Source organism: Azolla caroliniana, unplaced genomic scaffold (genome assembly GCF_043228905.1).
Source record: "Azolla caroliniana isolate FFs.n. ecotype wild unplaced genomic scaffold, voAzoCaro1.0.p SCAF_15, whole genome shotgun sequence".
Classification (NCBI taxonomy): Eukaryota; Viridiplantae; Streptophyta; class Polypodiopsida; order Salviniales; family Salviniaceae; genus Azolla; species Azolla caroliniana.
The window spans coordinates 3,799,063-3,810,951 of record NW_028230450.1 but is presented as its reverse complement, the minus strand read 5'-3'; the positions used below and the strand labels follow the sequence as shown (position 1 = coordinate 3,810,951).

The 11,889-nt window shown below is 37.6% G+C and overlaps 1 protein-coding gene across 1 annotated transcript; it reads left to right on the top strand.

The window, feature by feature from the left end:
• The first annotated feature begins 911 nt into the window (after positions 1–911).
• Positions 912–10,958, top strand: LOC147854391 (uncharacterized). The gene is made up of 15 exons (XM_087331102.1): positions 912–1,174; positions 1,273–1,411; positions 2,553–2,857; positions 2,940–3,038; positions 3,130–3,492; positions 7,590–7,801; positions 8,371–8,458; positions 8,542–8,677; positions 8,799–8,854; positions 8,934–8,990; positions 9,073–9,216; positions 9,344–9,412; positions 9,488–9,617; positions 9,987–10,133; positions 10,688–10,958. The coding sequence occupies exons 1-15, from the start codon at positions 1,133–1,135 to the stop codon at positions 10,870–10,872; spliced, it is 2,172 nt and encodes a 723-aa protein (XP_087187228.1). The 5' UTR covers positions 912–1,132; the 3' UTR covers positions 10,873–10,958.
• Positions 10,959–11,889: the final 931 nt, after the last annotated feature.

Below are 11,889 nucleotides of genomic sequence, written 5' to 3'. Positions count from 1 at the left end.
CCTCCTTCGATGACATTTCGTATGTTTGCTTTACTTCAATCCAGTAATCATACTCGATCTCCCATGACAATAATAAAATCTTTCTATATTGGAAGATGGGATGCAACACACTTGCTTCGTGATGCATCATTGACAGATTCCTCTATGAACAAGGGGCCTTGTTGCAACACCAATGGATCATGGCGAGGGAAAGAAACATGGGGGCCCATGCTTCACAGATGAAGGCTACAAAATGTTGCACCTAACTACAATAAAGCCATATTCTTCTCATTGTCAACCATGTTAGGGCCCATCCTGTAGTCATTTGAGCCAGTATGCTTCCACACAACTTTCGTACCAATCAAGTCAAAGTGAGGTAGAGATGTGTGTTTAGGGCATTAGTGATGAGCCGCCACCGGTGACCGAGTGGACTGTGCACAATTCAGTGTAAACAAGTTTCGGAAGTCTTGGGTAAATCAATCACGCTTTCGATGCGATGTTCTTTGCCTTCTTCTTCGATCAATCGATCGATCACATTCCATCTGTGTTTTCCACACATATTGGACCAGCACCCAATCCTTTGGAAAAATTTAAACCCAACCCTTTGGACTGGTTTTAAACCCAATCCTTTGGACTGATTTAAACCCAACCATAGTACGTAATATACTCGAATGCATTGGCAGCCATTCGTTTTTTCATACGAATGCGTATGTTATCAAAACATTCTTATGTTAAAAAAAACAAAACCTTTTTTACCTTAACTTTCTTATCTTAAAAAAGAAAAATTCACCTTACAATAAATAATGAATACAAAAGTATGGTATTTACCATACTTCGAAGGGTGTTTTACCATGCGAATGCGAATGCACGTATGGTTCCATACTACGAACCCAACCCTATGGACGACGGATTTCAGCTCATTCCGTTGGACGGATTTCTCTGGTGTGCACTCTCGATTCGATTGCAGACATTCATCACTGCAGTTTCCTTCTTCCACTTATGCACATTTCGCCCTAAACAAGTTTTCGGGAGCCTGATTCTGATTCTGGTTCTGATTCTGATCGGGAGGCATGGTTCCCCCCTCGTAGATCCTGTTTGTTTCTGCTCTATTTTGCAGGATTAATCATATGGTCTCCCTCCCTCCCGCGTTTCAATGGATATTCGCCCAGTTGTCCATGTCCTGGAAGATGAAGAGGTATTTATTTCTATTTCTTCGCTCTTCAGTGCTTCTCTGTTTTCTGTCTTGTTTTTATCCACTCATTTCTATGACACATCCTTGTCCTGCTTAATCAGGAGGAGTACAAACCAGTTATTTCATCGTCTTTCATTTCCTCAGGAGAACAAATCGTTGTTTCTTCGAGTACCTCAACCTCCTTGACAGCTGTGATTCCTCATAATTCACATCCAATTTCAGATCCTTGCCAAGTTCTAGGTATGCTTTAATCAGTTTAGTTTTACAGGTTCCACAAATAATCATTCACCTTGAAGAAAAAAACTTCTCCGTCAATGTTTACATCATGTGATATATAGTTTTCTATCAAAAATTTAACCCATTTCATTTATAATTAGTGACATAATCAATATATTCTTAATCAAGGATATCACCTTTTCTGTGTTGGAGAACGTGAAATTGGTGGAATAGGGACTCATCTCCCTATTTCGTTTTCATCTTGTACATGTTTCGATCAACTCATATATTTTTAGGAGAGGGCCAAGTAATGTCATTTTAATGATTGAAATAATCATATTCTTAATCATGGAAACCACATTTGGATAAAATGAAATCAATGAAACAGTATTTCATAGTTTTCTCGTTGATTTTTGGTTGATAACTTCAACAAATGTGTCAATCAACTCATACAACATTAGGAAATAGTCCTTTTTCACCAGTGCCCAAATCATATCATCTATATAGATTTTCTTAACCATGTGTTCAATTAGGAAACCATATTCTTAATCACGGAAACCACATTTGGATATCATGAAATCAATGCAACAGTATTTCATAGTTTTTTCGTTGGTCGATAACTTAAAACAAATGTGTCAATTTAACTCATACAACTTTAGGAAAGCGTCCATTTTCAACAGTTCCCAAATCATATAATCTATATTGATTTTCTTAACCATGTGTTCAATTAGGAAACCATATTCTCTGTTGGACAACGTTAAAACAGCAAAACTGAAGTCTCATTTTTTTTCTTGATATTTGGCTAACAAATAAGGTGTATGTAGAAGGGGAAATAGTCTCTAATGCTCATTACTTTAGATAAGTGGAATACAATTCCTTACTTTTTCAGAACTACAGAATCAGACATTATCATAGGCTTTCTATAGTGAAAAAATTTATTCTCATGTTGGCTATCCTAATTCAATTTTTTTGACAAGTTACTTCCAAAGGACACAAGCTGTAAGATGATTTTTTTGAATCTTGACATGTAATCTTGTTCAGCTTAATTTCTGCATCTTTATTTCAAGCATCAACAGACACTTTCATAGAACTTAGCAAACCCATATCAGGCATTGAAAATATTTATGATTTTGGCTGAAATATCTTGAAAAATTTACTGTTCTAGGCTTCTCCATGCAAGAAACTTCAGAACATAACTTGGGCTCCAGCTCACAGCAGCCAACAAGTCAGTGGCAACAATTGATTCCACAGCAGCAACAACAACATCATCATCATCAACAACAGCAGCAGCAACAACAACAACAGCAACAACAGCAACATCAACAACAAAATAATGCTGATAGTGGCCCACCCAAAAAATCTGGTGGACCTTCACAAGCAATCTCTTTTGGTGCTCTCATGCCTCTGCTTTTGCCTACACTTCAGCCTGATCAGAGCCAGAAATTGCTTGCCCTATATCAGAAATTAAAGGTGGGCATCAATTTTAATGTACATGATATTTTTTCCTCATAAAAAATCAAAATTCTGGTTCTTTCAAATTGCTCAATTACAGAGGACTGAAATTTCGAAAGAGGATTTCTTGAGAGCTACTAGGTCACTTGTGGGGGATCAGGTTCTAGTACAGACTGTGAAGCAAATGCAAATAAAGCAGGTTTTAAGTCATGGACTTAACACAAAAACATTCAGTTCATTCTTCTCTTTTACGTTGGGTAAATTATTTAATAATGAATACTGTTCTGAAGCAACAAATGCAAGGGCAGATGAGGCAACAGTTGCCAGGACAACCTGAACAACAAATTCCATTCTCTCCACATATGCAACAACAGCAGTTAAAGACATCAATAGACCAGTTACAACTGCGCCAACTACCATTACAAGTACAAGAGGTGGGGCAAACTCGTCCTCCACAGACTGCAGTGCAACAATTGCAACCACCCATAGAATCTTCAGTGCAATATCAAGGCACATCAGGGCAACCGAGGGTTTCTTCACTTCAAATGATCACTCCAGACTATAGGCAAGAACAATGGCATGGACATCAGCCTCCGGGTACACCATCTCCAATCACTTTGCAACCAATCAAGCATGAAGGTGACAAGTCTCAGGTGAATGTTTTGTTTCAAGGAACCATGCTAGCAACTCTGTAAATAGAAAGTTATTCTATTTTCCTTAAAATTATCTTGTTAATTCTTCTTGCAATCAATCGATATGATTTGGAAAGGCACAAGATCATGATGGATTAGTGGGTGAGCATGTTATCTGTACGTATGACACCTCAGTTCCAGTTAGTGCCCACATCTTTAATAGAGCTATGTGTGAAGGTTTCCATACTAGCTGGGCAGAACATACCATTGTACTGGTCTTTAAGATTGGAGATCCCACAAAACCTAGCAAACAATCATGATTGACTATTACTTTGCCAAACTATATGGCTCAATTCTAAGGTCAGAATTGAGTGTATAGGCAGAGAGAAATGGGTCCTGCTCAGCCAGTTAGTCATATTTTCGAAAGGTCTCAATATCATGGATTACATGTTGACCCTTCAAGCCCTTATTGAGGAAGGAAGAACCCACACAAAGAGAATCTATGGCTTCTTTGTGGATTTCCAGAAGTCCACATTGTGCCAAGTGCTCGGCTTGTGAAATGACTAGGGGACATTGGGTTCCCAGTATGTATGGAATGGGAAATCTGTGCACGATATGAATTAGTGCTAGGAAAACTTTGTGCTTCCCATAGATAACATGATTTGAGTGAAAGCCCACCATCCTCACTCTCCTTTGTCTTTATATAAATGAGGTGTCTAACTACATAGAGAGATTGGGTGGTTTAAGAGCATGCTTGGTGGAGAGAACCATATGGATATTATTATATACTGCTGATAGTGTTACTTTTTGACTCTCCAAAGGGACATAAAGACATCTAGATGTTTTAAAGTAATTTTGTATAGATAAATATTTGTTGGTAAACCATGATATAACTAAAGTGATGGTGTTTAACATCACTCAAAAATGGGTAAGAAGATCAGAACCAGATTTCTTAATTAGGAGAGTAAAAGGTGGAAAAACACGGTTCTACATATACCTGGGAATAACATTCATAGGGCCTCAGTTTTCCCTACAGGAGGCTGCCTGTGCTCAACTTGGTTGTCGATATGCAGTCCTTTTTGCCCTTGGAAGTCAATGTGCACATATACAGGTTCAACCTTGGAAAAGTTGATGTAACGTTGTCTCTTCTCAACGAAGTAGAAACTTGGGAACCAAAGCTTCATAGAGCACTAAATTGGAGAGATTTAGAGAGACCTTTAGGCTTGATAATTTCTCTCATGCTGAGGAGCAAAGCATTGGTAGCTTATGATATAATCTAGGGGAACATGAATTTAACCCCAACAGTAACTGAGGCACTATTCTGATTATTAATTTGTATCTAATGCATTTGGGAACTCTCAAAGCAAAGGTTCTCAAGTTTGGCATGTATTAATAGTAACTTGTATAATGGATTTGGGAGCTCTCAAAGCATAGGTACTTAAGATTGGTTCTCGTGTTATCAAACCAATTGGCAGGACATACAGATAATCATTTTTAACATGCTAAAATACAGGCAATATAAATGCACTACACATTCCAATATAGCTTGGATTCTTCACACTTGGACATGACCAAAGTGAAAAATAATAGAGTGATCTGAATTGATATGATTGAATTGTTTAATAGAGAAGAACATGGATTATCATACAACACATCTTGGTAGGAAGACTGTCCACTTTAAGACCCTCTTTCCTTTTGTAGCAAGATGGATTTATCATCAGGCCCTCTGATAGGGATACGCATCTCTCTTATGTGTTTTGTAGTGTGATAGGGCAGCTGAGTACCTCTTCACATATGTTATAGATTGAGATTGGCAGATGTGTATGTGAAATAAAGGGGAGATACTATTGCTTGTTTGAACAAGGCTTTGGTCCCCTCTATAAGGTAATGGATATGAAGTCCACTGATGGTAGGTATTGTTCTCACTAGAAATCAAGAGGCTGAGAAGTTGTTGAAGAAGAACAATACAACCACAACGCCTCTTTAAGAAAGAATAATCACAACCTTCTTTAGATCCAACACTTCTCATGAGTCAAGTCATCCTAGGGCTACACTAATAGGGTCTTGACCACAAGATTTGAAAGGGGTTACAATAGACTGGGCAAAAGCAAATTGTTGTGCATGTAGCCATGCCCATCTTGACCAGGCCCCTTTCACCCTTTTATTGACAAATCCAGGCCATTGCCATCCTACACCAAAGTTGTCGCCCTCTCATCGGAGAACTCTTCATTTTGGCATCTTGGATCAGCACATGTTGAAGATCTTTCAAAGGCAAAAATCCTAGTTTATCGAAACTCAGGATGCTACATGCTTAGCTAAAAAGAATCTGATGCATCAGGCAGTTTTACTAAATTATTTATTTTAGTTTGGCGTGTTCTCAAATGCATGACAATGTTTTAAGATATATGATTCAGTCTCATAGGCTTTTTTTGGCCTCTGAAGAGACATTCTTCTTACTTGCTCTCTAAACCTTGATAAAACTAAATGATGGCGTTTTAACACCACTGAAGCATGGGTAACAAGAGTTAAACCAGAATTATTTTTGAAAGATAACAAGGTGGCGTATGGCTAATCCTACACATATCTAGGAGCTACATTCGTGGGAGGCGCCTATGCTAGACTTTTGCGTGGATATGCAATCCTTGGTATCTTTGAAAAAACAAATGTGCACTTATACAGTTCCAATAACCTCGGGGTAAATTGTTGTTTGATACACTTGTAAGACTGATTCTTCTCTTGGAGTAGAAATTTGAGGGTACTTAACAGGAAATATTTTTAGAGACCTTTAGTCTCAATGATTGCCCACATGTTAAAAAGCAGGCATTAGTGCCCATCATATAATTTGGGCGAAGACATGATCAGTCCCAAGAGTGACCGAGGCATTATTCTGATAAGTAACTGATGTCCAACAGATTTGGGAGCTCCCTAAGCAAATGTACTCGAGACTGCAGCTTATGTCTCCGACACAACTTATTGAATTTGGATAAATCATAATTGGCATGATGAAATGCAGGAATGGTTCCAGTCACATGACGTTATTATAAACCCATCACCCCCATTCCAATATAGCTTGGACTGTTCACTGCTGAGCATGATCAAAGTGGAAAAGATTAAAAGTGATCCGAACTAATATAGTTAAATCAAATAATGAAAGAACATAGATCAGGCCTACAACATCTCTCAGCAGGAAGATGGCCCAGTATAAGGCACATGTTGCAAGATGGATCAACAGGTCTTCTTATATGGATGCAAATCTATCTCATGTCCTCTGAAATGTGATTTGTAATCTTTAGAGATTGAGATAGGAAGATGCTCACTCAAATCAAATAATGAAAGAACATAGATCAGGCCTACAACATCTCTCAGCAGGAAGATGGCCCAGTATAAGGCACATGTTGCAAGATGGATCAACAGGTCTTCTTATATGGATGCAAATCTATCTCATGTCCTCTGAAATGTTATTTGTAATCTTTAGAGATTGAGATAGGAAGATGCTCACTCAAATCTATAGAAGAACAAATTTGCCATCTAGGGGCGGCATGGAATTGGAAGAACACTATGTCTGCCATTCTGCTATTTTTTATGCATCAGCTTAGGATAGTATCACCATCAGGCATAAGAGCCATATATAGAAGTGGGGAAAAAACAGGTTTGGGTGATCTCAGAAGTGATGCTTCTGTAGCCCTGCACAGAATCAGCTATCATCTGACATGTGGCAGTTGGGCTCATAGTAAAAACTGTAAATGTTAGGGAGAGGGGACTTCCCTGTTTCACTTTTATAGGGATTGAACATGTATTTTCATGCACTCAGGTGTCCACACCCACTCTGCCTATCATCCACTTATACATTGCCTGGTTCCAGGTGGGTTCCTTGGATATTTCCATGTCATATAGCATGCACATGAATCTGGAAATGAAGGTGTTTTTAGTTGCATTCTAATCGCTAACCTGCTCCACTTTTCTTCATTTGATTTTTTATTCTTGATGTTTATAGCAGCTCACCTGACTATTTGTTTTACACAGATGGCTGATAGCATAGCATTCTGTAACATACTGCAAGAAAGGCATTCATTGCGCACAAAGTAAAGTTTATCTCATCATCATCTGTTTTTTGGCAGGGTGGTGACATCTCTAGTGGGCATATCAGTGGTGTACCAAGCAGTACTTCATCTTATATATCAAGTTCCCTCACCATGCCCCCAGCTTCTCTCAGCATCCCTGAGGGTGTTGTCAATTTTCCATCAGGTACCCAAGTTAGAACACCACCAAAGAAGGTGGTGGTTGATCAGAAGCGACCAACTGATATTTCACCTGTCATGCAAGGGAAAAGGTTTGTCTACAAATATAGATGAACCTGTATAGATCTGCTTGAGATCATGTATGATGAATCTGTTTTTTGGCCATCCCTTCTTTCGAGAATGTAAGAATGAGGTAAAAGGGACCCTTTAAGTGTCTTGGAGTTTAATGGAATGCTGTGGGTTAGTAATGCCCTACATATTTTTGGGTAAATATTTATTCTACAATATACCCGAGAAATCTCCAATCTATGTCTGTAAAATAATTGCAAACTCTTGACTCATCCACATAACATCCATTGATTGTATACAATTCTATTTTTGCTGGCTCTAGGTAAAAGTATGAATCCTGCTGCCTGTTTTGTTTGTAGTTAGTCATATTCAAAGTGCATAATGCCACTGATCGTAATAGTAGTTCTATTTTCTGTAGTTTGGCATCATTTAATATTATTCATGCTGACATATGAACATGGTCCACCCATGGTGGACACTGCGGTGTTGGGAGATTTAATGGCATGTCATTTAGAAGTTCCAATGAAACTGCTTGGTAAGAGTCTTTATGTTGAGCCACTGAGGTATAATGCAGAATTATGCTTATTTTCAGCAAAAAACAGAAGGTGGCAGGGGATGTGTTAGAGCAAAGCATTGACCAACTTAATGATGTAACAGCTGTCAGTGGTGTTAACCTTCGGGTATTGTTTCCATGGATTTTTTTTCCTTTAAATTAATATTACAATTTCAGAAACAGATTTCATTTCTTTATGCAATCTTCTAGGAAGAGGAAGAACAACTCTTGGCTGGTCCAAAAGAAGAAAGCCGGAGCACTCAAGCCATGAGAAGGTTTGCACAAGAAGAGGAGGGACGGTTGTTTTTGGAAAAAGGTCCTCTTCACAGCAAAGTAACTGCAATTGGTGAGTCTATTTGATGATTTGTGCGAATGTTGTTCCCATATGTTTAACATTTATAGTCTCTTGGTATAGAAAGAATAATCAATGTTAGAATACTCATTGATTTGTCCTGGATTTCATAAAGCCGCAAAGCTGGGTGTTTCCCTTGTTAGTGAAGAGGCAGAGCAATGCTTATCAATGGTAAACTACTTCTCTCAAGGATGACCCCCAGAGATTTTCCATTAGTCATTGTTTTCTTAAACAGCAATTTTTGTATCAGTGTGCAGAGGAGCGGCTCCGTACAATGCTCTATAAACTGTCAAAAATTTCAAGCCATGTAGGGAACAACTTGCATATTTAATATACACTGTATATCTAAAATAAAGCATCAAGCTTAATTAACTTGTTTGTTTTTCTAGAGATTCGATCGAGAAAAGGATGCACATAAAATTGTGGTCACATCTGATATTCAGAAGCAGATTTTGGCAATGCGGAAGAAGGCCAGGGAGGCATATGAGAGGAAGCAAGCATTAGAATCAGAACGACTAAGAAAGATAAATGAAGTAAGTTGTTCCTTACCATTATTTCTATCCTTCTGTGAGTTCCAGAAAAAATGTGTTCAAACCTAGGTCGTATATGACAATTGTGGGAATGAAAAAATGGTTAAACAGATCATCGGTTTCTTTTTAGGAGAAGGAGAAAGCTTCCAATGAAGCTGCGACTAAAGAGGATGGTCCAGGTCGACCCAAGGAAAAAAAGGTCTCTTTTGGCATCCAATATTCTCTCAAGAATGCTTAGAAAATTCATATGTTCACAATTGTAATGATTTTTCAGACAAAGGGTGAAGATGGGAAGCAGAAAGCTGGTGCAGGCGGAGCACGGGCAGCGTCAGGTATGAACGATATGCTATTAAAGTGGCAAATGATGGCAGAGCAAGGTCGGCAAAAACGAGAAGGTGAATCAGGTCTGTATATAGTCAAGGAAAAGAAATAGGGAGAAACTTCGAAATACACTCTTAGTTTTTGTTTTCTCCATTTGCCCTTAGCTTTTCCTATTCCCCAACTACGCAACTCTTGAAAGAGAGAATTTGGCAATATAATATCTCAATTTTCCGACATATAACTGACAAAAGTTAGTTAATTACCATAAAAGTACTCAATTACCAATGGAATTTTTCTTTCGGGTGTTGAGCAAGGGTATTTGAGGAAACAATGAAAACTTAAGGGCATTTGGGGAAATAAAGAACTCGTGGTATCTCTGAGTTTTTCCCAAACAAATAAAATACATGTCAAATGGAGAAGAGAGCTCTATAAATGATCCTAGTTCTATACAGGAGTATCTACTGCAAATGATACAGGTGGTGCTACAATGCATCGAGATGCAGAGAAAAAACTTGGTACTGAAATTAAATCACAGGGAAGAACCGCTTTTGAGGATGGAGCCACAACAGGGCCAGCTAGTGCGTTGAAAAAGGTTCAAGGTATGGAAGGCATTACCAGTATTTATGTGTTTGGATTGGGTATGAGAATTGTGGAAGTGGCAATTTTATGGGTCAAATTTCTAGGGCTCATCAATAAGACATTTTCCATATATATTAGCCTGTGAATCCCCAGTTTGAGGAATGTTAACTATTATACATGAAAGGCATATAACCCTTATGATATGAATGCCCATTGCTAATGTGTGTGCGTTTTTTGTATGGTATTCCCAATACTTAGAAAGTTAATGGAAATTGCAATTTTCAACTTATCTTCAAGACATTTCTCAGATATATTACTCTCAGTCAATGCTTTGAATCCAATTACACTGCATCTATGTTGTATCCTTATCATAAGAATGCCTATTGCTAATTTGTGTATTCTTTTAAACATTTCTCAACATTTCGAAAGTTCCGGCAGACAGTTACTTTTTATCACAACTTCTCTAGGACACATCTTCAAGACATTCTTATATATATTACTCGTTCAATGTTATGAATATCCTGTTCAAAGAATGTACAAAAAGGTGTGTACTCATAGCTAATTACTGTATCAGGTGACTCCATTGGAAGTAGAGGACAACTTCACCAGGCAAATGTACCAAGTCCACCCGTGAAACCTCCTCGCAAGATAGGTACAAAAGATGTTATAGCATATCTTGAAACTGAACCTCAGATGGCAAAGTCTCCTTTACTTTATCGATTGTATGATAAGAACCTATCATCGTCACAGTCTGCATGAGGGATGAATGGTAGATTCTAAGGCATGCATCTCTTGTAATTTTCAGATGTAGAAAATTTCAATCAATGAATAACGTTTATCGTTCATCTCATTATTGTATTGCCCTACAGTGTCTTAGCCTTATGTTGAGCTTTTGCTGTTAAAAGTGGTTAACTAGGATTGATCATTGAGTGTGTTTTTATCTTCATATTTGTTAATACTCTTAGGGCATTTTTTGGAATGCTCACATTGCAAGGTTTCTCTCTTTGTTTAAGATAATTAGTGGTACAGGTAGGACCGGGAGAAAAAAGCTATAAATCCTTAAATTTTTAGGGAGACTAGCAGAAATTGACCATAATTTGTTTAAGCTATGAAACCTTAACAGTTTTCTTCCAAATGTTTAAACCCTAAACAATTAATTGGTTTAAACCAAAAGTTATATGATGTTAATACAGTTATTACTTCAAATGATGTTAAATAGGATCGAACCATACATGAAGGCACTAGTACCTTGATGTATATATTGAACAATATCTTAAAGTTTTATTGCAATTCTTGATTGTAATTTGTGCATGAGAGAAAGGGTCAAGAAACGCATATGAGGGATTGAGTTTATACAAGTGAAATGGAAATGAACTCGCATCAAAAGATCAAATTCATAAATCAAGTTTATTTGTGACAACATAGGAGTGGAATTATGTTGGTGAACAGTCTTTGGGATACGCAATATGTTGAAGGTTGTTATGACTATATTTGTAACAAAATGCTTGAAAGGATGGTTGATCCAAAATATGTAGAAGAAAGTGATAAAGTTTTTATATCAATTGAGTACTTGCATATAACATTCATCTTATAAACACGATGATGAAGAGCTAAGGCTTATCTTTTGTAAGCAAAATGTTGAGGGTTAACGTTTTTGGTGATTGGTGTATTTCTGCATTTCATTGATAGGAACAATCACCTCTTTAGTTTGAGATAATGTACACAAAAGCTTCAAATTTTCTCTATAAACATAATAGAATCATACTATGTAGATAA

Coding starts and splice junctions, on each gene's coding strand:
- LOC147854391 (XM_087331102.1), top strand. CDS start 1,133: ATGGATATTCGCCCAGTTGTCCATGTCCTGGAAGATGAAGAG. Junction 8,459..8,541: donor TCAGTGGTGTTAACCTTCGG/GTATTGTTTCCA, acceptor GCAATCTTCTAG/GAAGAGGAAGAACAACTCTT. Junction 10,134..10,687: donor TGCGTTGAAAAAGGTTCAAG/GTATGGAAGGCA, acceptor TTACTGTATCAG/GTGACTCCATTGGAAGTAGA.